Source organism: Phalacrocorax carbo, chromosome 11 (assembly GCF_963921805.1).
Source record: "Phalacrocorax carbo chromosome 11, bPhaCar2.1, whole genome shotgun sequence".
Lineage (NCBI taxonomy): Eukaryota > Metazoa > Chordata > Aves > Suliformes > Phalacrocoracidae > Phalacrocorax > Phalacrocorax carbo.
This window is the reverse complement of record NC_087523.1, coordinates 17,300,719-17,327,196: the sequence shown is the minus strand read 5'-3', so window position 1 is coordinate 17,327,196 and position 26,478 is coordinate 17,300,719. Positions and strand designations below refer to the sequence as shown.

Genomic DNA, 26,478 nt, shown 5'->3' with positions numbered 1-26,478 from the left:
GGGCCTGCACCAGCACCGGCCGCGGAGGGCGGCTGCGCTCCCGCCGCCCTGCCGGTACGAGCCGCGACGAGGGACAGTTCCGGCGCCCCCCTGCCCGGGCCCCGCCCCTGGCCCCGCCCCCTCCGCGCTCCCGCCACGCGGAGGGTGGCGGCCACGCCCCCTTCCCGCACCACGCGCCCTGCGCCGGCGCGCGTAGGGGGGAGTTAAGGACGGCGCCCGTTAGGAGCGGGCGGCAAGAATGATCACTTCCGGTAGGTCGGAGGGTAGCGGGAAGGAGCGGGGGACGTCGGCGGGACCCGCCGCACCGGGGGTGGGGCCCGGCGGGCCGGGCTTGCCCGGCCGCGCTTCCGGGAGGCCGCGCCCCAGCATGCACGGCGAGCGGATGTGCCGCCATCTTTAGGCTCCCTCTCTGCCGTGTATTGACAATAACAAGCCCCGGGCCGGGCCGTCCCCCCTCAGGGAGCGGGAGCGGGAGCGGGAGGCAGAGAGGGGGGAGGCGGGAGGCCGAGGAGAGCGGGGCCGCGGCGGGAGAGCGGGTCGGGCGGCGGCGAGGGAGCGGGAGGCGTGTGTGGGGCCAGGGGCCGGAGCCGAGGCGTGAGGGAGCCGCGCTCAGCCTTCCCCGCTGCTGCTCGGCGGAGACGAGGCGGCCGGAGTAGGAGGGGAGCGGAAGGAGAAGCTGGAGGAGCGGGCAACTGTGGGGAAGGACTGGTGTCGGAGAGAAGAATTGAAAGAAACTAGTGGGTGGCGAGAGGCAGGAACGGAGACGCTCCGCTGAGAAAGAAGTAAAAGCAGGAAAGCAGAGACAAATTGCGCGAAGAAACAAAGTAATAAAGAAAAGGGGAAGAGGAGACAAAGCGATTCCTCCGAGAAAGAAGAAAGCGAAGGAGAGGGAATACTGAAGGACTCCACTGATGAGAGAGAGGAGTTGAAAGACAACCCCCCCAGAGACACCAAACAGACCGACTCTAAAACTCTCTCTCTCTCTTTGTCACACCACAAGGATTTGATGCCCCTCAGCCTGTTCACTTCTGTGTGTTCATGTTTCCCACAGGTTTCTCTTCCCCCAACCCCCCAGCTGCAGCCCAGGAGGTCAGACCTGCCACTGATGGTAATACCAGCAGCAGCGCCTCCTGCAAGAAGAGAAAGTTAAATAACAGCAGCAACAGCAATTCGGAAAGAGAAGAATTTGATTCCATTTCTTCCTGCGCCTCTTCTCCTTCCAAAAACACCTCATCATCATCTTCCTCCATCATCACCACCTCCTCGTGCTCCTCCTCAGGGGTTGCCTCCTCTAACCATCACCTCCAGAAGAAGCTGCGTTTTGAGGACTCCGTGGATTTTATTGGACTCGATGTGAAGATGGCTGAAGAGTCTTCTTCCTCCTCCTCTCCTGCTGCCTCTTCTCAACAGCAGCACCAACAACAGCTCAAAAATAAAAGCCTTTTAATTTCGTCAGTGGCTGTGGGGCACCATGCAAATGGCCTGACCAAAGCTGCCTCCTCTACTGTTTCCAGTTTCGCCAACAGTAAACCTGGCTCTGCTAAGAAATTAGTGATCAAGAACTTTAAAGGTAACAGGCCAATATTTGTCACAACCTATGGGGACATGACGCTCAACTTTTTGTTTTGTTTTCAACATGAAAACTAACTGGCTTTCAAATAGCTCCAAGTTTTACAGGAAATGGTTTTCTGTGGCAAACCTTTCTATACTTGCATAAAGGGGGAATAATGTTTTATGATGCAGACTTGCCCAGTCATGTACACATCTTGAGCTGCGCTTTGCTGCTTGGGATTATTTTTCAGACTCCTTTCACTCTGTCTGTTGAGAAGGACTGAACTTGTACGTTAGACAAAAGGTTTTACTACATAAGTGTGTAAATCAGCTTTCTTCAAACTTTCAACGTTTGAGGTCTATTTTCTAGTTATCGTGATTCAGGGCTTAGTATATATTTTAGTTCAGTTCATGATAAGTCTTTTCACAGAAAGTGTCTTTTTAAATTGGGCCTGAATTTATATGGTGTGACTTGCCTCTGTCCGCGTTGTCTGTTTATAGGTTAATCTGCCTGTGCTTAGTTTTAAATGTTGAAACTAAGGTGATTATCAGGCTATTATGGCGGATTTCCTTTCTGGTTTCCCTACTTGCCTTTAAAGTAGGTAGTTCGGATTTCTGCTGAGTGGTTTCCTTGCAATACCCTTGCTGTAATTTTTATTATTTAACTCCTTAATGTCTTTTTTCTGTCTTAACATACTCTCACTTCACAAATTTATGTTATTTTATAAAATCTCTCAAAAGATGCTTTTGAGATCCTTGAGTGTTGTTCCTAGAGACCAACCGAAGCAGAGAAATGGAACTTTTATGCTGTGATGCTGCTTCATTTTCTAGTAAACAGAAATACAAATATGTGTAGAAAGAAAGTTTAGCTACAATTCTATCACTTCCTGCCCCCTGCCCCCCCTCCTTCCCCCCCCCCCCCCCCCCCCCCAAGATGGGGAAATCGAGGGATTTTCTTTTTTCCTGCCTCCTGCTATCTTCTAAAATAGTCTAATAGCTTGCTCTCTTGAGTGGTTTGTCTTTTTCCTGATGTGTTGGGGGGAGGGGTAAAAGATATTACTGAAATAAAAATTAATTTCTAGATGCATAATTGATATGTATGTCCTATAGACGTATCACAGGAGGTAAGGATTAGGATTATTTTAGCCACTGTAATGTTTTACAGTAATTCAGGATCACAGTGTAACTTTTTGCTTTAAGGTCCTTCTAATTCTCAGAAATGTTCCCCGCCCATCATGTCGTCATCACTTAATTTGACTGATTATTTTAAAATTTATGCTTATGATGCATGATAGTGAGAAATAAATGCCACTCCTCTGTTCCTTGTATACTGTTATCTTTAAGGGAAGTCAACTTTTTATGTTTAAAATATACATTAAATGTCATGGATTGCATGGTGCTGTGATCATCGTTGCTTACGGATTGGTATTTGTATCACTTGCCTAAAAAGGATGTCTCAAGGATCTGCCAGCTTTGCTTTTTATTTAATCTCAGATGCAAAACTGAATAATAATTTTAAGATTATTGTGTTTATCTTAGCATGATAGCAGTAACATACTTTACAATGTAAATAACTTTCTCAAATCCAGAATCTTAGTATTTACTGCTGAGTAGCACATTCATTAATTGCTAGTGAAAACAGGCACGTCTCACTTGTAGTTAGTTGTCTCACTAGATTCTTACAATACAGGTCACGTTGGAACATTGTAGGGGAATGCTTGGGAGGATAAAAAAATACTTCTGTTTGTTATTTCTAGAGATATTATACAGCTTTACAATTTGTTTTTTACCTTTAGGTATGTAAAATTCAACGGAGTATAAACTCTGGGCCAGTTTCACCTGTTGGTGGCATGGACATGCATGTGACTTCCTCCCTAAATTTTCTCCTCCTTCCATCTCCATTTGGGAATGCACTTATTAGAACAGAAACAGTCATTTTGGCTAGTTATGAGAACACAGAATTTTTAAAAAGTCCTGGTATTCTGAGGATGTGATTTGGGGAAATCTTTCGTAGCCCATTGTAAATGCTTTAGTCTTGTTGAAGATGCTGTATAGCAGGGGCATCTATAGATAAGAGTCTGAAAAAAATAACAGGAAGAGTCAAATCTGCAAAGGTTGAGCTATTTGAACATTAAAAGAGGGCTTAACTCTAACAAATGTGCACTGGCCAAAGCCAAGAGAGACATAAATGGATTACTTTAAAATAGGAAGGCTTTCCTTGCGACCGTAAAGCCTGTATTATAATTACAGTATTTCCATGCATGCTTCTTGAGGGTTTCTTTCCAGCTGCTAATAGAGTAGACTTAATGAGCAGTAAATTACAAAAATAAGCTATATGCAACTCTATCTTTTAATCCATCATTTTTGGCTTTTATGTTCACTTTCTTTAGCTTTGCTGTCCTGCTAGTGAAAAAGTGTGTAATGAAGATGAGGATCATTCTTGCTGGTTTTTAGCCTTTTATCCTCTTTTCAGCTGCTCAGACCCATTATTGTGATTTTTTTATAAATCACACATACAGTTTGGGCTACAGATGCTGTGATCTGTATGTGAAGAGCAATGCTGTGTTCTTACAATGCGTTACTATTTCAGGTGTAAATAAGATACTGCTTTTACACTAATGCTTTCTTTTCATGTAAGTATGAATTAAAATCTAGAGCATCAGCCCATACCTCTTTCCTCTCAAAGCTACCTTTTTCATTTCCATAAAAGGTAATGTTCTGATTTTCCTACACACTTTCTCAAACTCTGTATCATTTCTTTTAAAGATAAACCCAAATTGCCTGAAAACTACACAGATGAAACCTGGCAAAAACTGAAAGAAGCTGTAGAAGCTATCCAGAACAGTACTTCAATTAAGTACAATTTAGAGGAGCTCTATCAGGTAAGCGCTTTAAGTACAAGTAATGGGGTGGGGGGGTTTGTTTTGCTGTTGAATTTTTTTGCTTAAAACACATTTGAGCCAGTGGTAAGAATATAACATTTTGCTTGATAGCTGCTCTTGCCATTGAAAAACTTTTCATCAAATAGTTTCTCAAATTTTTATATCATCAGTAAAAATTTCACAAGGCCTAACATTGAACTTGGAAATTTGTTTTTACTTGCCACAACATAATCCATGGTATGGTTTCCATTGCAAAAGTTGGCAAGAATTAAGTAAGGCAAGAAGCTGTATTCCCTTTACTGTCTTGGGGTTTGTGGTGTGTAGCTGCTAAAGGAGAAATGTAAAATCCTAAAATGTTGGTGTCTAGGTAAGAAAAAGACTGTTTATATTAAAATATAATCCTTTTTCTGAAGGCAATATCTGTTTGTGATAGAGGATGATAAATCATTTGAAAACTGAAACTTCTTCTTAAACGTAAATAGAATACCATTTTTCTTCATTAATTGTATTATTTTGGTTTGACTAATTTTTTGTCCTTCAGCATTATGTCTATTCTAACAACTGAGAATCAAAACTTATTCCCAGCAACAGCTCTGATTGTTTTGCCCTAAATGTTTTAGGAAGTGATCAGACTTGAACTGCATTTCCTAACTTTTTTAATAAGCTCCACTTCTGCTTTTTCAGCTGAATACATTAGGGAGACTTCTGCCCCTCCTCACCTTTTCCCTACTAACATTGTGGTACTTGCGGTTTTAGCGGCCTAGCAACAGTACTAGCTTTAGCTAGGTATTAAAAAGCACTTTTTACTCTACTTTTAAAGCCTTTATTACCTAGTTTGTTTGATTTGTTCCTCTGTGTGCATATAGCCTTCTCTCCATCTTTTCTTGGTGTCCCTTCTTCCCCTGCCCTCCCCTTCTCAATAAAAGTTGTGTTTGGATATGACTTTCTGTGAAAAGTTGGGGCAAAAAATCCTGTATGTACAGGGTTTGGGGACAGATTACGGGAAGGAAAAATTGTCATTGCTCATGGAACCAAGAACCTCACGGGCCAAGTTCCTCAGTCCAGTTAAGCTCATTATAATGTTCAGTTAGTCTAAAAATAGCTTTTTAAAGAGTTTGTCAGGATAATATATAGTATTGTTAAAGTAATAATAATACGGTTACTTTACAAAACTTGGTGAAACCAATAACAAATTACAGTCCACTGTATTGGCTGATATTGGAAATTACTTTCTCTAGACTGAACAGCAGAGCAAATAATTAAATACTTGAAGGATATCCAAAATTGTTTAGAAATACAAAGTTCTATTGAAAGCCTTGCTTCTGCTTCAGTTATCACTTAAATTCCTGCTTACACTTACCACAGCTTAATTTAATATTGCTTGTGATCAGCAAACTAAAAATACACTTTTTTCTTCTAAAACTCAGTTTTAACATTGTAATAACTTACTTTCCACTGAAACAGTGCAATCCAGTATGAAATTTTTCTTTTTTAATAAATCTAAAACCAAATGTCTTGATTTAAAAATAGTAATAGGAATCACTAGTGTTTTCAAATGCTAACTAAACTAATGTCATTTCTGAACAGCTGTTTGGTAAATGGATCTGAGGCTAAATATGCATTGGCAGACACCATTATCCAAGCATAGAGGGGAGTTGCAAAAGAGCCTGCAAAAGTTCTGCTGCACACCTCAAAATAAGATACTAGGTTTTTTAAAGGAGTCAAACCTCTTGGGTTTGGTTTAACTCTTGCCTGTGTTGGAAAATCCCACTGAGCGAACATTTGAGGCTTTTATTTCTTTGTGGGATGCTAGCTTCCTACTAGCTTTGTTCCTCCCCACCAAGAGAAAGGATACACATCTTTGAGTGCAACAAGATTGAAAGCTTCTTTATTAGAATAAGTTTCCTTAGGTTAGTACCAGAAAATAGAGATCTAGATCTTTGGTACCAGACCCCTAGTTAATTTTTTTTAAATCAGAGTTAAACAGTTGTGGAAAGTTCTGATTTTTTTCTCATCAGAGCTGTGTTCAGTTCTCTTTCCTGCCTTTGCCCAGTACACAAACCCAGGTGTGGATGCTACAATTAAAAAAAAAAAACCCAAAAGCAAACAAACAAAAAACCACAACACCCCCAGAATATATGTTACACGAAGGAAATATGACGCTTCGCCTTCAGATGTTCTGACCACCTTCGCGGCACAGATTTCCTGATCAGCAAGCTTTATTCCGCTAATTCAGAACAAGATAAATTATGTGATCTAGAGCCCCTAAAGGTGTTGGGAATTTTTGATATGTTACGATTATTGTTGTGTAACATCAGTAATTAAATTTGTAAAGCATAAATTGCAGTAGCGGTGTTATGTTCCACAGGGCAAAAATTATTAAAAGGTTTTGTATTCATGTGCTTAGAAAGTTCACTTTAGCAGAATTCACAAATTACATTTAAAATATTTCTATGGATGTTGCAATGAAGATGCAGGAGTTTTGCACTTGATGTTCAAACACTCGATGCTAGCAGACATATTTAACGCTTTAAAGTTTCTGATACATAAGTGCAAAAGCGCAGCTTTACATCAACACTACATAAAAGTGTGTATTAATGAAATAGTTAACATGTATTAAGAGTTAATGGTATGCATTTGTCCATCTACAGTGCAAAGGCCAATTCTTTTAAGAATTTGGAGCAGCATGGTTAAATAGTACTTGTTTTGATAGCACTTAATTAAAATGTTGGTAGTTGAGATGGATGAACTGACCAGAAGTACAGCAAAATGGCTGCTGGTGTCCTAGGCTGGTAGGTAGCAGCAAGGTTAACTGTGGTTATGCAGGTGACCAGCAAGTTCTAAAACATTTGGCTGCCCAGCTCTCAGTTGGCTTCTCTGAAGGAAGTGGGAGAAAAGGAGCAGCCCATTTATTGCACTTGCTGAAGGTCTAATAAGGCTCTTCAAGCTTAGTGTTTTCAATCTCCCTTCTCTTCTGAAATCAAATTAGTGCTTATTTCCTGTTTTGCTGCTGTTTCCTTTAGGGCCTGACCCTGTGGGTACAGTACCAGAATAGTTGAGCAGTGTCCGTAACCTGCTCTGAACAGTGAACTGTTGAACAGGTTTTCCTATCACATCATTGCATTTGTTTGGGGCTTCTTAAATGTTAAGGTTGAAAGTTTAATTTGTTGCTATTTCCAAATATTAAGATATATGTACACTTAAGTGATAATTCTGGCTTTCCTAATAATCTTCATTCAGACCTGTTTTAATCTTAATTGGCACACTCATTCGCTATACCTGTTTGTTTCTGACAGTAAGCTTGTACAGGTTTGGGGTTTTTTTGGTATTGTTCTGTGGAATATTTTTGTTGTGGGGTTTTGAGTTTTGTGGTGGCTTGTTTTTTGTGGTGTTTTTTAAACTCCATGTCCTAGAGCCAGTATTAGCTGTAGTGTACTTGCTCTAGAAGTTGTTTACTGTTGATACTGAGAATGAGTACTGTTTATATTCTAGGATAAACTGAGGAACTCCTTGTTTAGCTGTTGTGATTGTTGCTGTGCTTTTAGTGGTGGCTGCTTACTATTTGCTGGTGGCTTCTACTTGGACTTTTGGGAAATATTCTGGCAGACTTCAGTGTAGTGGAGTAATCCGCTCTGTATACTTCTGAACTACACTGTCCACGCATGGTTGCCTGCGGTTGCTGGGGAACAAACTTGATCTTCCAGTCCTTTTTGCCTATGAGTTGGTTGTACTGGCAACTGAAGTATTTTCCATTAAATAAAATCAAGAGGCATTGGTTGAAAGTCACGTATACGCCCTCTCTAGCTTCTACAGACGCTTTACAGAATAATCATGTTGTGTCTTTCACCAATCACAAAGAGATAAAGTTGCTCAGTTGCTTTGAAGTGTCTTGAGTCACACTTACGGACTTAAGAATGCTTGTTTGCTTGATCAGTCTCCAAGATATGCCCCCATTAAACTTCTTTTCACTTCTTGCTGTGAAGCACAGGGACAATTCTTCTAATACTCGACTATAATTTAGAAATCTGAGATTTGTCACTGTAAACATCTGGAATGTAGTCATGATACTAAAAATTGTTCAGGATTATAACTAAACTTATTCAGGCAAGGGGTTGATGGATATATAAAAATACATATACGCATGTACTTTTGGGTATGAAGGAAGCTTAATCAAGGAAAGAACTGCAAAAGGAAATAACACTAGCAGTGACTTTCCGCTAATATCGGTGTGACTTGCCGAGCACAGCAGTTAATAAAATTAAGACCTTAAGTGTCTGCTTTGAAGTATGAAACCCAGCAAGCTGCTGGAACATATTAAACTGAGATCCCTCTTCTTAGAGATTCAAGTCCTGCAGTTCCTTATGAGAAATTGATACTCCATCTGAAATTAATAAACTAAGTTGTTCAGGGCATGGCCTTCCTTTGTCTCTTACTACCATTATAGTGCCATATATAATGCTATGTCTCTCTCTGGTGTTTTGCATGCAGCTGTTAATTATGCTACAATTAAAAGCAGGTAGATTTTTGAGTGAGAAGCAGAATTATTCCATGGTTGTTTTGGGGGTTTTCCCCCCTTTTCCTTGTAAAAACACATATAAGAATATAAACAAATTTCTTAGTATCTATTTCTCTTTACTTCAGGCTGTTGAAAATCTCTGCTCCTACAAGATTTCTGCAAACTTGTACAAACAATTGAGACAGATCTGTGAAGACCACATTAAAGCACAAATTCACCAATTCAGAGAATATCCTTTTTTTAGCTGTTGACAAGCCAAAACGTTTTTACCTGCCAGTGTGTAGTGATGGATTTCTTTGACTAGTTCGTGACAGTAGGCTGTGGTAATCTGAATTCCTAGTTTTTGAATAATTTAGTCTGGTTTTTTTTTTTGTGGGACCTCAGAGAACACTACGATTCCTTATGTCTAACCATTTGCAAAGTTTGTGAGAAAGTTTCAGTGGTATTTGTGAAACACTGACATCTTACAGAAGCTCATATTAGACTTAGAGCAAGGCTTAAAAAGGCTGTATTGGCTGTAGCACTTCAGCCGTGTTTATGTGCTGATCTTGCCATGCTCAGGTAAACAAAGGTCTTCCAACAAGTAGTTCTTGTTTTCATTTTGAAAAGTGCTAGTGGTCTGGCAGGGTGAAATGTAAGTGGTTCTGAGGATCAAAATGTTTCAGTTTCAAAAGTTTTGAGTTGCATCAGATCGAGATCCTGTTAAGTGGATATTAATTAGTACCAGAACTGTGCAGTGAACTGAATACAAGTTGAATTTCAAGAACAAAATTTATCTCTTAAGGTTCTCTCCTATCATGAGCTGAAATTATAGTATCTGTGTAGTGGTGGGCTCTTACATGTATTGTGGCTTGTTGGTTTTTCAGGTGTGGGGATATGTATGTTTGTTCTACTCCCCAGGGATGGGGGATTAGAAAAAACATTCAAAATATTTAGATCCCTTTTTTTAATCATTCAAATAATTTTGATTTCTCATTATTAATACAAGGACCCTCATTAAAAAATAAAAATAAAGGTGTTGCAAGAAGTTAACTGGTTCTTTTTGGGAGTAGGTGAGTTCATGCTCTCTGTTAAGTGTCTTTAAAAAAAAGTCATTCATTTCATTGCTAACATGACCTCTTAATCATAATTTTCTTAATAATTTCTTCATGGATTCATTGGATAGTGTCCTTTTTCTAAAGAAAATAGACAAATGTTGGCAAGATCACTGCAGACAAATGGTAAGTTTTTTAACTCTTTTTTTTAAAGAAAACCAGTTGCCTAGTCAGCCTATGTTTTGCTTAACTTTGTTACTTTGCAAACATGCTGTGCTTCTGAAATGTTGTCTTAAATTTATATAAGGCTTCTTCATGACATACAACAGTATCTACTTGGTTAGAAATTGAACCCTGAAAATATTTTCTGTAGTGTGTTTCTTGACACATTGGTCTGATCTTGGACACAGGCACACAAACACCCCCATGCACACACCCAACTCCTAACTGTTGTTTCAATGCAGACCTTTCTCCTTTTATACCTATTATAAAAGGACCTATTCTTTTATACAGAAAGATGCTAAATGTTGCATCATCATCTCACTGAGATTGGCAGAATGTTTTAAACAAATCAATGCTGTCTAAGAAAGCGCTACCTGAAATCTGTCAGTGGGATTTTTTTGTTGTTGTTGAACATAATTTGTGCTGCTCTTCGATTTCAGGAGTAAAGTGATTGTGGCTTTTTTTTTATTCCTTCTTGTAACAGATTATGATTAGAAGTATCTTTTTGTTCTTGGATCGAACTTACGTACTTCAGAATTCAATGCTGCCATCTATTTGGTAAGGGCACAAAGAATAAAATTATTGGACATACTTAAATTATTGTATATATCTTGCTGATTTTCAGAGTTTTTTAATATAACCTTTACAGTGACCTGTAAATTAGATGGTGAATGCATACATGCATGTTGCAAAGGGAGATTTCACTTTTAATTTATTTGCCATGAATTCCAGGATTCTCCTAGAATAGCTGTAATAGAAAATTACAGCTAGGTAGATATCAGCCTCCAGTTTGCACAGTAAAAGGAAAGGGCCTGTTCAACAACTGAAGTGTGAGGCATTGTGTTCAAAGTTCTGCAAGTATTTTGAAGGAAAGTTACCTAAAAAAAGCAAGTTACTCTCTTTTGGACTTCAACACAGCACCCACCCGTCCCTCATGCCCCTGCCAATATTTTAATAATTAGCAAATGTACTACAGTGCCTTTGGCTCAACCTGAATTACTTTGCCAGAGACTGAAAGAGTGGTGGATGGAGGGCCTGGCTTTTCCTAGAAGTGTCCAGACCTACAGTTTCAAATCCACAGAAGGCTTTAACTGGGATGCCCAAAGCAGAGATCCTTGTCTTCCACATCACTGAGTTCTTCTAAACTCTGCCTAAGAATTACAGATTAGGAAGTGATGGACAAAAAAGAATATTGTCCAACAGCTCAACCATGCAATTGGGACCCAGGATGACATTATCCTTTTCTTGTGAAGGCAGTTTCCATCATCCTACCAACCAACTGAAAAATAAAGATGCTGCAGAAGTTAGGTGGCTATTTAGGAAAAAATACATGTTTTGGTCTTTAAAATCTGTAGCTTACTGTCGATGCTTTGTGATGATTTATTTTAGTGTTTATGTGTGTGTTGGTCTTGAGTGATTTGGGGGCAGAGGAATGAGGAATTTAAAGAATTTTAGTATGTATTGGCCTCTCTTTGATTAGATCAAATTTTATTAATAGAGAATATTTGAGGGTTTTTTCTGCAATTTATTGAACAGTCTTTCTTTTTAGGGATATGGGGCTAGAACTGTTCAGAACTCATATAATCAGTGATCAGAAGGTTCAGAACAAAACTATTGATGGCATTCTTCTGCTGATTGAGAGGGAAAGAAATGGTGAGGCTATTGATAGGAGTTTACTGCGAAGCCTTCTAAGCATGCTTTCTGACTTGCAGGTGAGTAAACTTGTTTCACCTTTAAACCAATAAACAGCTCAGATTCTTATCTAGTGCTCAGTAAGCTTTATCCTTGACCACTATTGTGTTGTTCCCCTAGATTTATCAAGACTCTTTTGAACATAGATTCTTGGAAGAGACTAACCGCCTCTATGCAGCAGAGGGACAGAGGCTTATGCAGGAACGAGAGGTATTCTGAATGTTTAACAATATTTGTTACACCTAGTGATGAAGCATTTGTCAGGGAGAGAAACTATTCTGCTACCTTAGCCAGCATACAGGACAATAATGTGACCTTTACGTTTGATAGTACTCTGAAAAAGCAAATTCACATGCAGTTGCTTTCAGTCACAGCACTAATGATTTCTGTTTAAAACTGGAGCTGCTGCTGCTGTCAGACCAGTATTGTTTTGGGGGTTTTTTTTCTGCTTTTTTTTTTTTTTTAAAAAAAAATAACATACAAAAATACTCTGGCATTTTCAGGTTCCAGAATATCTTCACCATGTCAACAAGCGCTTGGAAGAAGAAGCAGACAGGATAATCACTTACTTAGATCAGAGCACACAGTAAGTGCAATCTCTCTTTGATTGGTATTGTTAGCTGTTCAGCTCTTCTTCTGTTGAGGGCTATCAAATAGCTACAATTTATTTCAGTTATTGACTGACCATCAACTCCTTCTCACTTCCCACAATTCCTTATTTACAGTGAAGCACTGTCTTGGCTCACACAGCTAATATCCTTTTCTTTTAAGCCACTAGTTATTTTGACATATATGTTGTTGGCATTTTGTCGGAGAAAAACAGGCTGCCACCCCCAGTCCAAACGTCTCTTTCTTGCTGAAATGCAATTAATCAGCTGTTGTCCTACCTGAAAAAGATAAGACCCCGGATAGAGAATTCTCAAGCTAAAGGCTCTGAATATTTACATTAAAATATTTGCATATTCTTTATGGAGTCTGGGAAATTATTGACTAATGTCACTCTTCAGTCTTTTCTACTTAGAGGCAGGATTTCCTCAAATACAATCAAGTGGAGATCATGACTAGTAGGATAGAACATTTCTCCTAACATAAAGCCACAGCTGTTATGTCTGAGGGAAAATGTAGGTCACTAATATAACGAAACTCTTCAGGCAAGTGGTAGCAACTTCTTAAAGAGCAAGTACAGAGGATCTCTCGGAGAGGAAGGTGTTTTATTGCTACCACCATACTTTTTTTTTTTTTTCCTTCCTCCTTCAGATGTTAAAAACATTTAGCTTGTTTAGTGGCTTCCTTCTTCCACACCATTATTAGTGGCCAACTCCCCATTTTGTTTTAATACCTCTTGACTTGTGAGGTGTGTGTTTTTTCTTCTTGGTTTGTCTCCCAAGACATGAATCTCCTCCCACAAAGCAAGAGAAGGTATATGCTTTGACTAACTTTTGCCCAAGTTCTTCACTGGTGGAATCATTGTCCCGCTGCACAGAGGTCATGTACAACAGGCTTGTTGTGTGAATTAAATCCTCAGTCAGCAAACAGAAAAAAATTGCTTACTGGGGAGGAAAAAGGCTAAATATGTGTATAATCATTTTAGGTCCTTGGCCACAGATAATTAGAGCTCCCACTGACAAGCATAGTTAACACAATCTCGAAAAAGATTTAAAACTGTCAATAATGGAAAAAGGAAAAGTAATTCTAAACATTTTTTCTATAGGAAGCCACTAATTGCTACTGTAGAAAAGCAACTTCTAGGTGAACATTTAACAGCCATTCTTCAGAAAGGTAATCTTTCTTCTTTATAGAAATGTTTCTAATTACTGCTTCGGGGCTTTCAATTCCTGTGCTGAAAAAGAAAGTGACAGATTCAGGTGCTGGGGGAGGACACAAGATACATCATTCTTTAATGCCCTTTGCTACTCAGTTCATGAAATAGCATTGACCATTTTGCAAGAGGGCAAGTGACATTCTCCCTGTCAGAGGTAAGGAGACGCATGCTGTCCTTAGATACACAGCAAAGCAAAAGGAAAACTAGAATAGGGGACTCTTGAGTTCAGTGTGTTAAATAGCATTTTGAAGACTCAGAAGTAAAGGAGTAGCCTTTGAATTATGGCTACAATAGGGGAAACAACGATTACTCGCTGCTTGCAAAAAGCAGCTTGTTCTAAGTATTTAGTATAATTTGAATAATGAAGTATGTTACCTCAGTTCTGCAATAGTCTCTCTGGAGTCAAGTGACCCTCTGTTGCTCTGAGGGATAGTCTGGAAATAGCTGCGGGTGCAGTAAGAGTTGAATAATAAAATTATCAAGTCCTTTCTAGCCAGATTCTGGATGAAACAGGTATGTGAGCATCTTCCTGCACATCTGTTACAGACTCTTTATTAGAGGAGTATAAAGTTTGCAATATTTACCCATCTACTTTCTTAGAACCTTGCCGTGGAGCATCAGGCCTTTGCCAGCAAGTGGAAGGTGAAGATATTTCTTGAAGCTTCCTGCCTTCAAACATCTGTAAAATTTATTTTACAGCTGGAATTGGGACTCAGAGCTCTGTCTTGCCAGGGAACCTTTCCTGCAGATCAGTAGAGCATAAACTTTTCAAATCTAGGGAATAGTAAAGCAGAACTAAGCAAAGGTGTTTTGATAAGTATGTCATGTACTTGTAGCCTAAGATAGCCGGTGCGTTAGCAGGATTTTTAAGGTTCGAGCCAGTTCAGGTAGCCATTCTGTGTTTCACTGTTAAATTTGGTAGTTTAAAAAAAATCCACCCCTAATTTCTTCATAAACAATACTAGGTTTGAAGAGGTCCCTTACTGTAATACGCTGCACTTTCTTTGGATTACTCTGTTTTTAATATCTATTGAAATTTTCTCATTTGCAGGTTTAAACCACCTTCTTGATGAAAACCGAATTCAAGACCTGTCTCTTCTGTATCAGTTGTTCAGTCGTGTGAGAGGTGGAGTACAGGTTCTCTTGCAACACTGGATTGAGTACATAAAGGTACTATTTCAGGAACTCTGGAAGAGATACCACTATTGTATCAATGGGCTTTATACAGAGAGATTTGAGTCATCTTTATAAACTATTGCATTTTCTAAAAATTAAAGACTACTTGCTTGTAAACGTATATTTAATGGTCAGCTTTGGAAACTGTACGAGGAAAAGTGCAGTAACTGTTCTAGCCCTATCAAAGAAAATATTGAATGCTCAGTTGAATTATTGAACTCCAAATAAATTTGGAGTTTTTATCTTTGTCAGCTAGTTTGGGGGACAACTATATTTCTCCAGTAGACATTCTGGTAATGGCAGAATGTTTGTGTCCTCTCCCTGCTAAAATTTCTTGTCAGAATGAGTGGTAGCTTAAGTTATCAACCAACTGAAGTTTGAAAAGCACTTGAATATCACTGAAGCTGTTTCAGCTTATTACTTAGTGAAAATGTTGTCATGGAAAGTAGTCGTGAAGGAAAGCTTTGTAATGGAGTACTGTTACATAAAATCATGTTTAGTGGGAGCTTTACCTGTCTAAAACCTGAGGATATAGATATTTAGAAAGGGTGTGTTAATTGTGTCATGCTTAAGTTGATTTCTTCAGACAAAGATTTTGAATCTGTTCACTTATTTGTAGATTGCTTTTGAAACAATATGAGGTCTAGGAATGATTGCATAGTACATATTTCATAATGCTATTACTTCTATCCTGTTAGTGGAACTAATATGAATACCAGCGACAAGACATTACAAAGATAACTTCAGCTTTTAGAAGTCTTGTCATTTAAATTCATTATTCAGGCTAACTGAAAGATATCTTTTGTTTTGCAGGCATTTGGTAGCACCATAGTAATTAATCCAGAAAAAGACAAAACTATGGTCCAAGAACTACTTGATTTTAAGGACAAAGTTGACCATATTATTGATGTTTGCTTTCTCAAGAATGAGAAGTTTGTAAATGCCATGAAAGAAGCCTTTGAAACCTTCATTAACAAAAGACCAAATAAGCCAGCTGAACTCATAGGTATTTTTCTTCAGTTTCTTCCCATGTGAGAATTTGGGTGGGAGACAAGAAGGAGTTGCTGATGCAGCTTACAGGTGGGATGTGGTGGAATTAGGCACTAAAAGACATTGTGCACAACGCATTGTCAAACTGGGGGTCTACTGTGCCTTATTATGCAAGTAAATTATTTGATAGGATAGCATTAAACATTAAGAACAAGTTCTGTTCATCAGTTCACTGGCTAGGCTATAGGACAGTGAGGAACATTAGCGCTTAGGCATTCCAGCAATTGACTGGTGTCCAGAGATGAGAGTGCTGCTAATAATTTGACTTTTTCAGAAGTTCATATAACTGTGACACCAACACAGGTGCATGGAGCCATTAGGGGGTCTATGTAGATATCTGTGTGTTAATAAACAACAGTGAAGAGAGGAGGGTGCACTGTACCTCTTGTGTTATGGGGACAGAGCCTCTGTAGTTTGCAAAGAACATCGTTTACAGATTTGTGCATTACAAGCCTGGCTCTCTGCACTTTGGAAACCATAATCATTTCCCCACACGGTGAATAATACCTGCTTTGCAATCTGTTGTGCTGTTAGGCTTGTGAGGTAATGCATTCTGCCCTCCTTTTTTTTTTTTTTTTTAAATCACCAACTGTAATGTGCTTAACAAACCATTTGAAATTAAAACAAACAGTAATCTGCTGGAGAAGTTCAGCAGTATAGTGAACACATTTACATAACTGGTATACATACTTTTATTCTGATCTATTTCCTTCTACTATAGCCTTGTCAATCTATAGCAGTAGTAACTCTTTACTATGAGATCATAATATGGCCCAGTATTTTTTACATAGGCAAACATCTTTTTTTAACATTATGTATCCTAACAAAGTTAAGATGCAGTAACTGCTTATCTGAAGAAAGAGGTTAGGCTATAATGTTTTTATAACTCTGTAGCCTCTGTGAAAATATATCAAGCTTGTTGTGGTGAAACTGATTTAAAGGTAATTTCAGGATCCTTTACTCTTCCAAAAGATTTCACAATATTAGATATATTTTTTTATTAAAAATTATTGTTTCATTGTGATACCAAGCATATGCTAAACCTTTTATTCCTCAACACTCTTTTAGCTAAATATGTAGATTCAAAGCTTCGTGCAGGCAACAAAGAAGCTACAGATGAAGAACTTGAAAAAATGCTGGATAAAATTATGATCATATTTAGATTCATATATGGTAAGTACTGGGGTGTTTTGTGGTGATAGTTTTTTGATCAGTAACGTAACGGTACTTTGAAATAATTTTTGCAGCCTGTCTGCATTTTCAGGTGTTCAATCTCTGCAGATGCACTTTGCTGGTATAGTGCTGTTTAACTAGTTTGCATGTTTTAAAATGCTGGTAAGAAGACCTGACTCAAAATCTGTGGAAATCTTAATGTGAGGGCCCTTGTTAGCCTCACAGAGCTTTGAACTGGGCCTCTTGTAGGCAGTGTTCGTTTAAAACAAACAATGATTTGTGATCACCATCAAATCTCATCTCTTACAGGAAAAGACGTCTTTGAGGCCTTTTATAAAAAAGATCTAGCAAAGAGACTATTAGTTGGGAAGAGTGCATCAGTAGATGCTGAAAAATCTATGCTTTCCAAACTCAAACATGGTAAATATCTATCTGCTTGCTTTATTTTAAAAATAGTTTTTTTAACAGGCCTTCCCAGAAGTGCTGTTTGTATTTCCCCTTCACAGAGGGCAAAAACCTCATATGCAAGTCTTGAATGACTGGTGGGTTTTGAGAAGACCCGTTTGCTTTTAGTTTCGTAATTATAGCAGCAATACCAAAACAACAGACTTAAAGTGCACGGTGTGTCTTGGCCTGCGGGGTAGAGTTGAGGTTTGCTGCTGAATAAATCAGTGATGTGCTCAGAGAACTTGAGGATGACTTTTCTGCTTCTTATTCATTCCGTGTAAGGTCTTGAAACATGAAGCTGCCAGGTAGAGTCTTCTAGTCTGGTCTTTATTGTTTCATAGCATGGAGTCTTTGGGTGGTAAGAGTAGTTAGAACTTGATCCTGTTCTATCATCAAGAGATGGTTTGGCAGGCAGCTGATAGGGATTAGAGTTGTTGTCCAAGTGACAGGTTGCCAGTGGAGTCCTAGGATGAACAGTCATGTCCACGTGGAAAAATAATTGGGTTGCAAAATAGCTGCCACATGAAAAGATTTTCCCCCTCTTTGTCTATAACCTTATTCTGTATCTTAATTAGAATCCAGGTCTTTATGTAAGAATGTATGCTGAAATAGGTAGTCTTGCTTCAAAGTACAGTCTGATATTTAGAATAACTACTCTATGCTCTTGAAAATAAACAGGATTAACTTTTAAGATTTACATTTTCTTTTATAGAATGTGGAGCTGCTTTCACCAGCAAACTTGAAGGAATGTTTAAAGATATGGAGCTTTCGAAAGACATAATGATACAATTTAAACAGGTACTGCAGGAAAACCTACCGTGGCTCCTTCATTTACTTGCTTTTTGAATGAGTTATTCTCAAAGCCTACTGAGAGGGTGCAGGACGTCTTCAGTTGTGAACATTTCTATTGTAATTGAGTTAAACTCCTTTAGAATTATTCCAGTTGTCTGTAATGTGTTTTTCACTACAGAGAAAAGGACTTTGTAGATTATTGCCTTCAAAAGGAGTGGGCAAAAGCCCAACTGGGAAAACAGTCTCTACTGAAAATCAGCTGGAATCTATTTCTTAATTTTGTGCTGCCTGTGCTTTTCAAAATCTTAAGTTACTAATGGTTTTCCTGAAGAACAAAGCAAAAAACCTGAAACAAGACTCTTTTATTACTGCAATTTTTTTTCTTTAAATAATTGTAAACTTGTAAAACATTTTAACACCACTATATTCTGATGTACTGGATTGTAAGTTTTTGCCCATTAGTTCCAGCAGTTGTGTAATGTTCTGATTACAAGCAAATTTTAACATTCTTCCCTCCATTCACACATAATTGGCTACATCTTCACCTCAGCCTGCTAAAACACTTCTTTTGCTGGCTTCTTATTGTACAGAAGTGCCTTTAGAGCTTCAGAAAAATGCTGCTTCTTATCCTTATTTTATGTAACTCACGGTCAATAGAGCAAAGACATCATAAGGTCACTTGTCTGTGCTCTCAATGCATTTTCTAGCTAACTTTTAGGTTCTAAGTGAAGTATGTTTAATAAATTTTGCTTTATTTCCATTTACTTTGTTTTCTTCTGCAGTATATGCAAAATCAGAATGTACCTGGCAACATTGAACTAACAGTGAATATTCTGACTATGGGTTATTGGCCAACCTACGTGCCTATGGAGGTCCATTTGCCCCCAGAGGTAATGAATATAGACGTATGATACCAAGTACCAGCCTATCAGTAACGCATCTTGATATCAACCGCAACTTGGTTTTAAATATACAATTCATCTCTAGAAAGAAATGCAGAAGTGTCTTTTTTTTTTTAAACAAAGTTAGTTTTATTTTCTTGCAGTTCCCTTTATTTTTCTAAGCCTTTATTTAAGGCTTACTTGATTGTGGAGGAGGGAAGGATGCTTTTAAAATAGAAATTGTGTTTTAGTGTGTTGGGTTTCTTTGGGGTTTTTTTTAGATGGTGAAACTGCAAGAGATTTTCAAGACCTTCTATTTAGGAAAACACAGTGGTAGGAAACTTCAATGGCAGTCAACACTAGGACACTGTGTACTAAAAGCAGAATTTAAAGAGGTGAGTGTATTGTTTCTCTTATTCCTCTTGCTTTGCTGATTGCAAGCCTGCGTTGTACCTTAGAGATATGTGGGGAAGCTTTTTTGCACTGTGGTGGAAAACTTAGCACTGTGTTTGCAATTACTTTTAACTTTTGACCTCTTGCTATTATTTCCAGAGTTGGTAGTTTCCTAAATAATTGTATTAAGGTCTAAGAAGATGCATCTGTTTTCTGTATCAGTGGGAGGGGGGGAAGGTTGATGGTTACTGCCTGGCAAAAATATCCAGTGTGTTTAGTTCCGTCTTAAAAATGGCACTAATTTTTATATTGGGGAGAAAAAAAAGGGGGGCCATGTTCCATAGATGACCTTACTTCATCTGACAGCATTAAGCATCTTTACAGTAACCTTTCACTACTGAAATAGAGAAGTTTTGGATTGTACAAGAACACAACTTTTTTTTAAAGGGCGTCCAGTTATTCCTCTTCAGTATTTCTTCATGGGCAAAGATCTATGTCAAGAAAATTTCTCTTGGAACAGGAATGTCAGCTGTGTTTTTCAGCAAAGTATTATCATACTTGGTTATTTCAAAGATCCTGTAGTTCCCAATACTGTGTTTCTTAAACTAATGTTTGTGTTAGGCTTTGACTTAAAGGTCTCCCAAATTGTTATTTTAAGCACTCGGTGCTTTGAGATTTGTCTTGAGTAAGTTGATGCATATCTTGGGTGAGTGTTGTCACTGGATATAATGGTCTAGCCTTCTGACCTCTAGTTTATTCTACATTTTATATTAAACACATGGTGACCAGTAATTTCTATTCTTTCACATTCCCAAACGAATAAAACAACAATCGCATCCTTTAAGTGAAATAATTGATACACAAGTGTGACTTGTTCCCCCTCCCCCAAAAAAAAAGGCCCCCCCACAAAACAGCCTAATGATGTCTGTTAATTTCCCTTGTGACAGGGCAAAAAAGAACTTCAGGTCTCCTTGTTCCAGACACTGGTGCTGCTCATGTTTAATGAAGGAGAGGAGTTCAGTTTAGAGGAGATAAAGCAAGCCACTGGGATAGGTTGGTACTGAAAACAGCTGATAACTTCCAAGTGTTCTTATTAAAAAAAAAAAAAAAAACCAAACCTGAACAACTCGTTTCTTCTTTAGAGGACGGAGAGCTGAGAAGGACACTTCAATCTCTGGCTTGTGGCAAAGCCAGAGTACTGACTAAAAGCCCCAAAGGCAAAGATGTGGAGGACGGTGATAAATTCACATGTAATGATGATTTCAGACATAAGCTCTTCAGGATAAAGATCAACCAAATTCAGATGAAAGAAACGGTATATTCTTTTTAATCCTCTGGGGTTTAGGTCCTTGGGTTAAGTACCTTGTTGCCTGCCCGTTTACAAGCTTTTTTTCCTCTCAGTTGTAACATACATACAGATACCTTTGTAAAAGTTACACGTATAATTTGGATGATAGCACATACCTAACAATGCAGACTTAAATGTGTGCTTCCACACTAACTTAGGCACCAGTGATGCTAGATGTCTCTAAGGTTGTTTAAGAGAAGTTCCAATTAATGAATGTTCTTTTCACCCTTGATCATTCCCCGGAGCTTTACTGAATGGTTTGTGAACATAGAAACAAGTTCACCCTGAATTTTCCCTGACAGCCATCCAATGTAAAAATCTGTGCAAAAATTTTAATTCTTGTGCAAGTGTTTTTTTAATAATCAGCCTCATATTTAAGTGATTTATGCCAAACATTTGGCAGCAGACATTTTACTGTCTTACACTGAGCATCATCTTAGAAATACAAAAAAGAATTGTTTTAACAGTTCTAATGTTCTTGTTAAAACTTTTCTGAATGGATCGTTCAGGTAGAGGAACAGGCGAGCACTACAGAGAGAGTATTCCAGGACCGGCAATACCAGATTGACGCTGCAATTGTACGAATCATGAAGATGCGCAAGACACTGAGTCATAACCTGCTTGTGTCAGAGGTCTACAACCAGCTCAAATTCCCAGTTAAGGTGTAGTACTGCTTTTTCTTCTTGTAAAACTTTATTACTTTTTATATTCCCTGGCATGTCCTCAGTTAACCAGTGCTTCTATTTAAAACATGCATCTTTTTACTAGTAGGAAGGACAAATACTTACTTTCAGGGATTTTTGAAGTGCAAGTTGCATTCACTTATCTGAATACTACCTCAGGCTTTTAGTAAGTTAATAAAACTTACTACCAAAGGCTTTCAGAACAGAATGTTAGCAGTAATGTGAAGCTAGTTCTCCTATGCTGTTGTTCTTGCATTTAAGTGTTCTGGCAATGCGTTCTTGGGGATGAGTGAAAAATGATTCAGCTATGTAATGCAGAATTGGTTTTGATTCTTAATTTGGTTTATACTTTTTTAATCAACTAGTAACCAATAAATGTACAGTGGTTTTACCAGACAGATTATATTGGTTAATATATATATACACACATATATATATGGAATTAAAACTAGTTATTGGTGAATGACTCAAAGCTAAAGAAGCCCACAGTTGCTATATAGAATGAATAGCTTATTTGTTATGTGCTAATGGAAATAGATTTTCAAATAGACGGTGAGGCATCTGTTTGAATTCAAATATACAGTGGTTTCTATCAATTGAAATATAAAATAAAAGGTACTGCCATCTTTTTCTGTTTTGTCACCATGTTAAGTTCAAGCAGGCCTGTAAGCATTGCATAAACTGCAGTTGGGCTCTGCAGGGTTATAACAGATGATTTAAGTGCTTTTCCTCATTCTTCTGTAAAAATGCCTCATGATAAAGTCCTTCACCCAGCAAAATCATAGGGCACCCAAACTGTTGCCAAACTCAACTCGCATCAAGATAAAACAAAACTTGTACCATCTTTTACCAAGTAAAAGTCAGAAATAGAAACACTTTGGCATGTAATGCACAAATTGCAGCTCTTCAGAGTTCAGTTAAAACAGCAGCAAATGTCTTTCCCTGCTGTAAAAGTCTATGCTTAGCTACAGGCGACCAGCTAATTTTGTAACTTTCCCTTCAATCAACTATAAGTTAAAGCTTCAAAGCTTCTGATGTCTGCAAGGGATTTTTTAAAAACTGATTTCTGTTTCCTCAGCCACCTTAAACAGTATGGGTATTTGCCTTAAGTAGAAAGAAAGAGAAACATTGAGACTGAGAAACATAGACTGCAAAGTAATAATGCTGACATCTGCTTTATTTTACAGCCTGCTGACCTCAAGAAGAGAATAGAATCCTTAATTGACAGGGACTACATGGAAAGAGATAAAGAAAACCCGAATCAGTACAACTATATTGCATAAACATATGTTGGCCTTTGTTTTACTGCACACTTGGTGTCATACACAGTTGCCAGTGGATAAACTAGCCTGTTGATCCTGTTAATTGACTTTTTATACTACCGATGATTGAATGAAAGCAGTGTAATGGAAAAGTATAGTAGAGTGGACTTCTTTCAGTGGTTAACATGCCCATTTAAAGAGTACTATTTACATTTTAAGAAGAATGCTGTTGAACTCTTTGCATGTTATTTAGTAGGATGTGCAGAAAGCTGAAAGAAAGTACCTGGTCTTTGTGATTCCATTTGTCTCTGGGTCTGAAAAGGAGTCCCTTGGTATATGACAGATGTCTTTAACACCTTTAAATGGAAACAGAAGGTTAATTAATATAAGAAAATAGCCTTTAAAATGCATAAACTGCATGCAAACTTTTAATTTACTGTACAGAATGCATTTCAGTTAGTAACATACCATTGGTTTGGTTGATGCCCACACTTGGACTTTTCCCCTGAGGGAGGGAATATGGGGAATAAGCCAAGCTATGCTTATTGCTGATCTAGTGGAAAATATTCTTGGTTGCAATTAAGACAAAATGGTACCAATATAAAACGATGTATAAAGCTTGCAGTGTGGGCATATCTACTGTATATACAAACACCATTCTTAAATAATTGCTACAACAAAACAAGTTCAGATTAGATTTACATGGCTTGCCTATAAGACCTTTGTTCACCTTTGGGAATAATAAGCATAAAACAGCCATAATGGAAAAAGTGACAGTTTTTACTAGTCATGGGTAGGAGGCCTTCACCTCTTGGCAGCAATACTCTAGAAAAGAAAATCTATTTACAGGTATCTATGAAAAGCCACACCGTTCTCGTGGCAAAGCTGTAAGAACAAAAATTACAAATGGATTTTCATACTTGTTTTGCTTTGCAACATTCTAAACTTGAACTAACCTCAAGGTTTAGACAGGACAGCTCTTCTAAGACTGCCCTGCTTTGGATTGCTTTAACTTAAAGCTTTAAGAACTCGGCCCTAGATGTGGCAGGCCTCCTAGAACCCAGAAGCCTACCTCTCATATAGCAAGTTAAGTATTGCTACAAGGCATCTAAAATATATTTTCTTAGATGACCAGAGAGCATTCTTTGCATCTTTATACGACATGGGAGAATAAGTCACTTGAATGTAGAGCTTTGTTTCAACAAAATGCATTTTTTTTAATTGCTGAAGCAGCATGTGCCAGGAATATATTGGGGGGGGGGGGGGGGGGGGTGTCAGCAGAAAAGGTAACTCCTGCACGTAACAGTTCTTCCTTACCCAGTCAGGCTTTAGACCTATGATGAGCTGTGTTGCAGAGCACAATGAAAAACCTCATCCTCTTTCAGGCACTGATAGTCCTGGGGAATACCAGATATTTCTTGAAAGCAAGATGTTACTTTTGTTTACTGGCAGTGTAACTTGGCTCTCTATGATCTATAACTTTTATCACTGTGATCCCATGTTCAGGGATGTGCATGTGTGAGGGAGGGAGTGTGTGTGTATGTGTGTATTTTGTATCTGACACATCCCATCCTTACTGCTTTTTTGATCTACTGTTTTAATTCCGTATTTTCTCCAGCTGTGTTTTCTCTCAAGCTCTTTTATATGCAGTCCTCAGCTGACAGATGAAGCAGATGTGTTTTTCTCCTACTAAATTATTTGCTGTCATCCTCTACTGTCATACAGCTCTTTGATCTGCAGAAAATCTTCCTTATCCTTTGACACTACTGCAGCATAACCACTGGTAGACATCCAGGACCACCCTTGCCTCTTTAAGAAAAATACTAACAATAGAGTTATCTGGTAAGAAACTTGAAGACTGCTCCTGCAAATCTTTAAGTACTAGTTCAAATAGAGATCCACTGGGGAGGAAAGAATGTGTGTGTGTGTCCCCCAAAAAAACGCCCTTCTGTGTTTTGCATACAATGTTCCTTTTTCTTGCATGTGTTTTGTATCTTTAGCCAATAAAAGATTCCTTTTAAAAAGGTGTTTTGGAGAAGGAGCATAAAACATAACTCTTTGGGAGACAAGAGATGGTGAATATCAGTATTGAACTGGTTCCATTCAGTCTGTTGTAGCATATAAATCTAACTCCACTATATGTTTAAAATACCTATTCTGGTAAAATCCTCCCTCATCAGACAAGTGTGTTGCATTCAGTCAAACTAACCTGAAAGGTCTGAAGGTTTATTTAATTTTTATCCCATCCATTTCAGTCAGTTAAATGCAGAAAATACTATATAGAAAATCTCCTCAAATTGCATCAGACTTCCACAATCTGAGGCAGACCCTAAGCAGCAATCTAGTTAAAGCAACCCAAAGAATGGACTCCGAGGACCCTGGCTAGGCCGAGAGAGGGGGTGAGAGAGAGGAGGGGAGAAGGCTTCTTGTATCTTCATGGGCTTTCCCTAAGAACTTGCTCATCTCTTCTGCTAAAGTCCCGCTTATTCCTGGTAAATGACAAAGCTGCAGCCGAGATCTATCGTCCAGCCGTAAAACTGCAAGTTCTTGCTGGGATCATGTGCCTGCCTATTGAGCCATATATATCTCTGTAAGAAAAAAATTAAAGTGGGCTTGGACCACAACTCATCTGGCTATAACACAGCTTGTCTGTTTGGCCACACATTTTTAATCTTGACTCTTGCATGCAGTTTATAGCACCTTGTTCATAAGAAATTGCAGTTTATTCTTAGAAATATATATTTTAGGTTTTTTAATCTTTATACCCATAAATGGACTATTTTTTTGTCTTGGCTGGTTTAAAAAGTGACCATTTTGTTTAAATGCTGTAATTGCAAATGTGTTGTAAACGTTGTTTTGTTCTATAGTTTACACAAAGGTGCCAAAGTAAATAGTTAATAAAAAAAAAACCAAACCCTAGCAAACTGTTAAGTTGCTTTAGCTGTCCTTCATATTTTGGTCTCTGCTTTTTTTTGTCAGTCTTTCATTTTTTCCTAGACATATCATTTGCCCTAAAGCTTTCTTTTAAAAAAAGTGCATCTAAAGAAATGTTCAAATACCACTTTTTTTTTTAGCAGTTTCATATAGTAGGAAGAATATTTTCTTTGAAATGTTACACTAAAATTGTAAGAGTACAGCAGCATTCAAAAATGTAATATACTTTTTGTATAACAGTTCTTCAGAGTATGTCTGGAGTGGGGGGGGAAAAAACTAACCCTGTTACTTTTCAGAAGCCTCTTCACTCGGCTACCCGAATAGAAAATTGTGCTTTTTCACTGCATCAAAAAGTTACAGTTTATGCAGACTTGCAAACAGGGCATGTATCACTGTTGCATCCTTCGATGCAAAAAAGCAGCAAAACCTTTTTTATGTTTCATAAGTCTGATATGGGTACAGAGAGTCTTTCTTAAGTTGGTAAATAATGTAAATACATGTCCTTTCAGAGAGTGAGTCTGTTATCTAGGTATTTTGTGTCATTTAATAAATATTAAACAGTTTTGTGTTGATAAACTCTTGTGTGTAAAATGCCTTCTTACTCAAAGTTCTGTATGTTG

The 26,478-nt window shown here is 38.2% G+C and overlaps 1 protein-coding gene across 1 annotated transcript; it reads left to right on the top strand.

The window, feature by feature from the left end:
• Positions 1-141: 141 nt before the first annotated feature.
• Positions 142-26,434, top strand: CUL4B (cullin 4B). Its single transcript, XM_064463267.1, has 21 exons — positions 142-251; positions 1,052-1,570; positions 4,318-4,433; positions 9,075-9,178; positions 10,100-10,169; positions 10,690-10,763; positions 11,755-11,917; positions 12,018-12,107; positions 12,401-12,483; positions 13,609-13,676; positions 14,771-14,889; positions 15,709-15,901; positions 17,014-17,118; positions 17,428-17,538; positions 18,278-18,363; positions 19,140-19,247; positions 19,520-19,633; positions 20,579-20,684; positions 20,774-20,946; positions 21,489-21,641; positions 22,850-26,434. Exons 1-21 carry the CDS (start codon positions 239-241, stop codon positions 22,943-22,945), a joined length of 2,664 nt encoding a protein of 887 aa, XP_064319337.1. The 5' UTR covers positions 142-238; the 3' UTR covers positions 22,946-26,434.
• The last annotated feature ends 44 nt before the right edge of the window (positions 26,435-26,478 follow it).

Excerpts from the sequence above, each read along its gene's own strand:
- CUL4B (XM_064463267.1), top strand. Across the intron at positions 10,170-10,689 it reads AAGATCACTGCAGACAAATG|ATTATGATTAGAAGTATCTT; the intron begins GTAAGTTTTTTA and ends TTCTTGTAACAG. Across the intron at positions 13,677-14,770 it reads AACAGCCATTCTTCAGAAAG|GTTTAAACCACCTTCTTGAT; the intron begins GTAATCTTTCTT and ends TCTCATTTGCAG.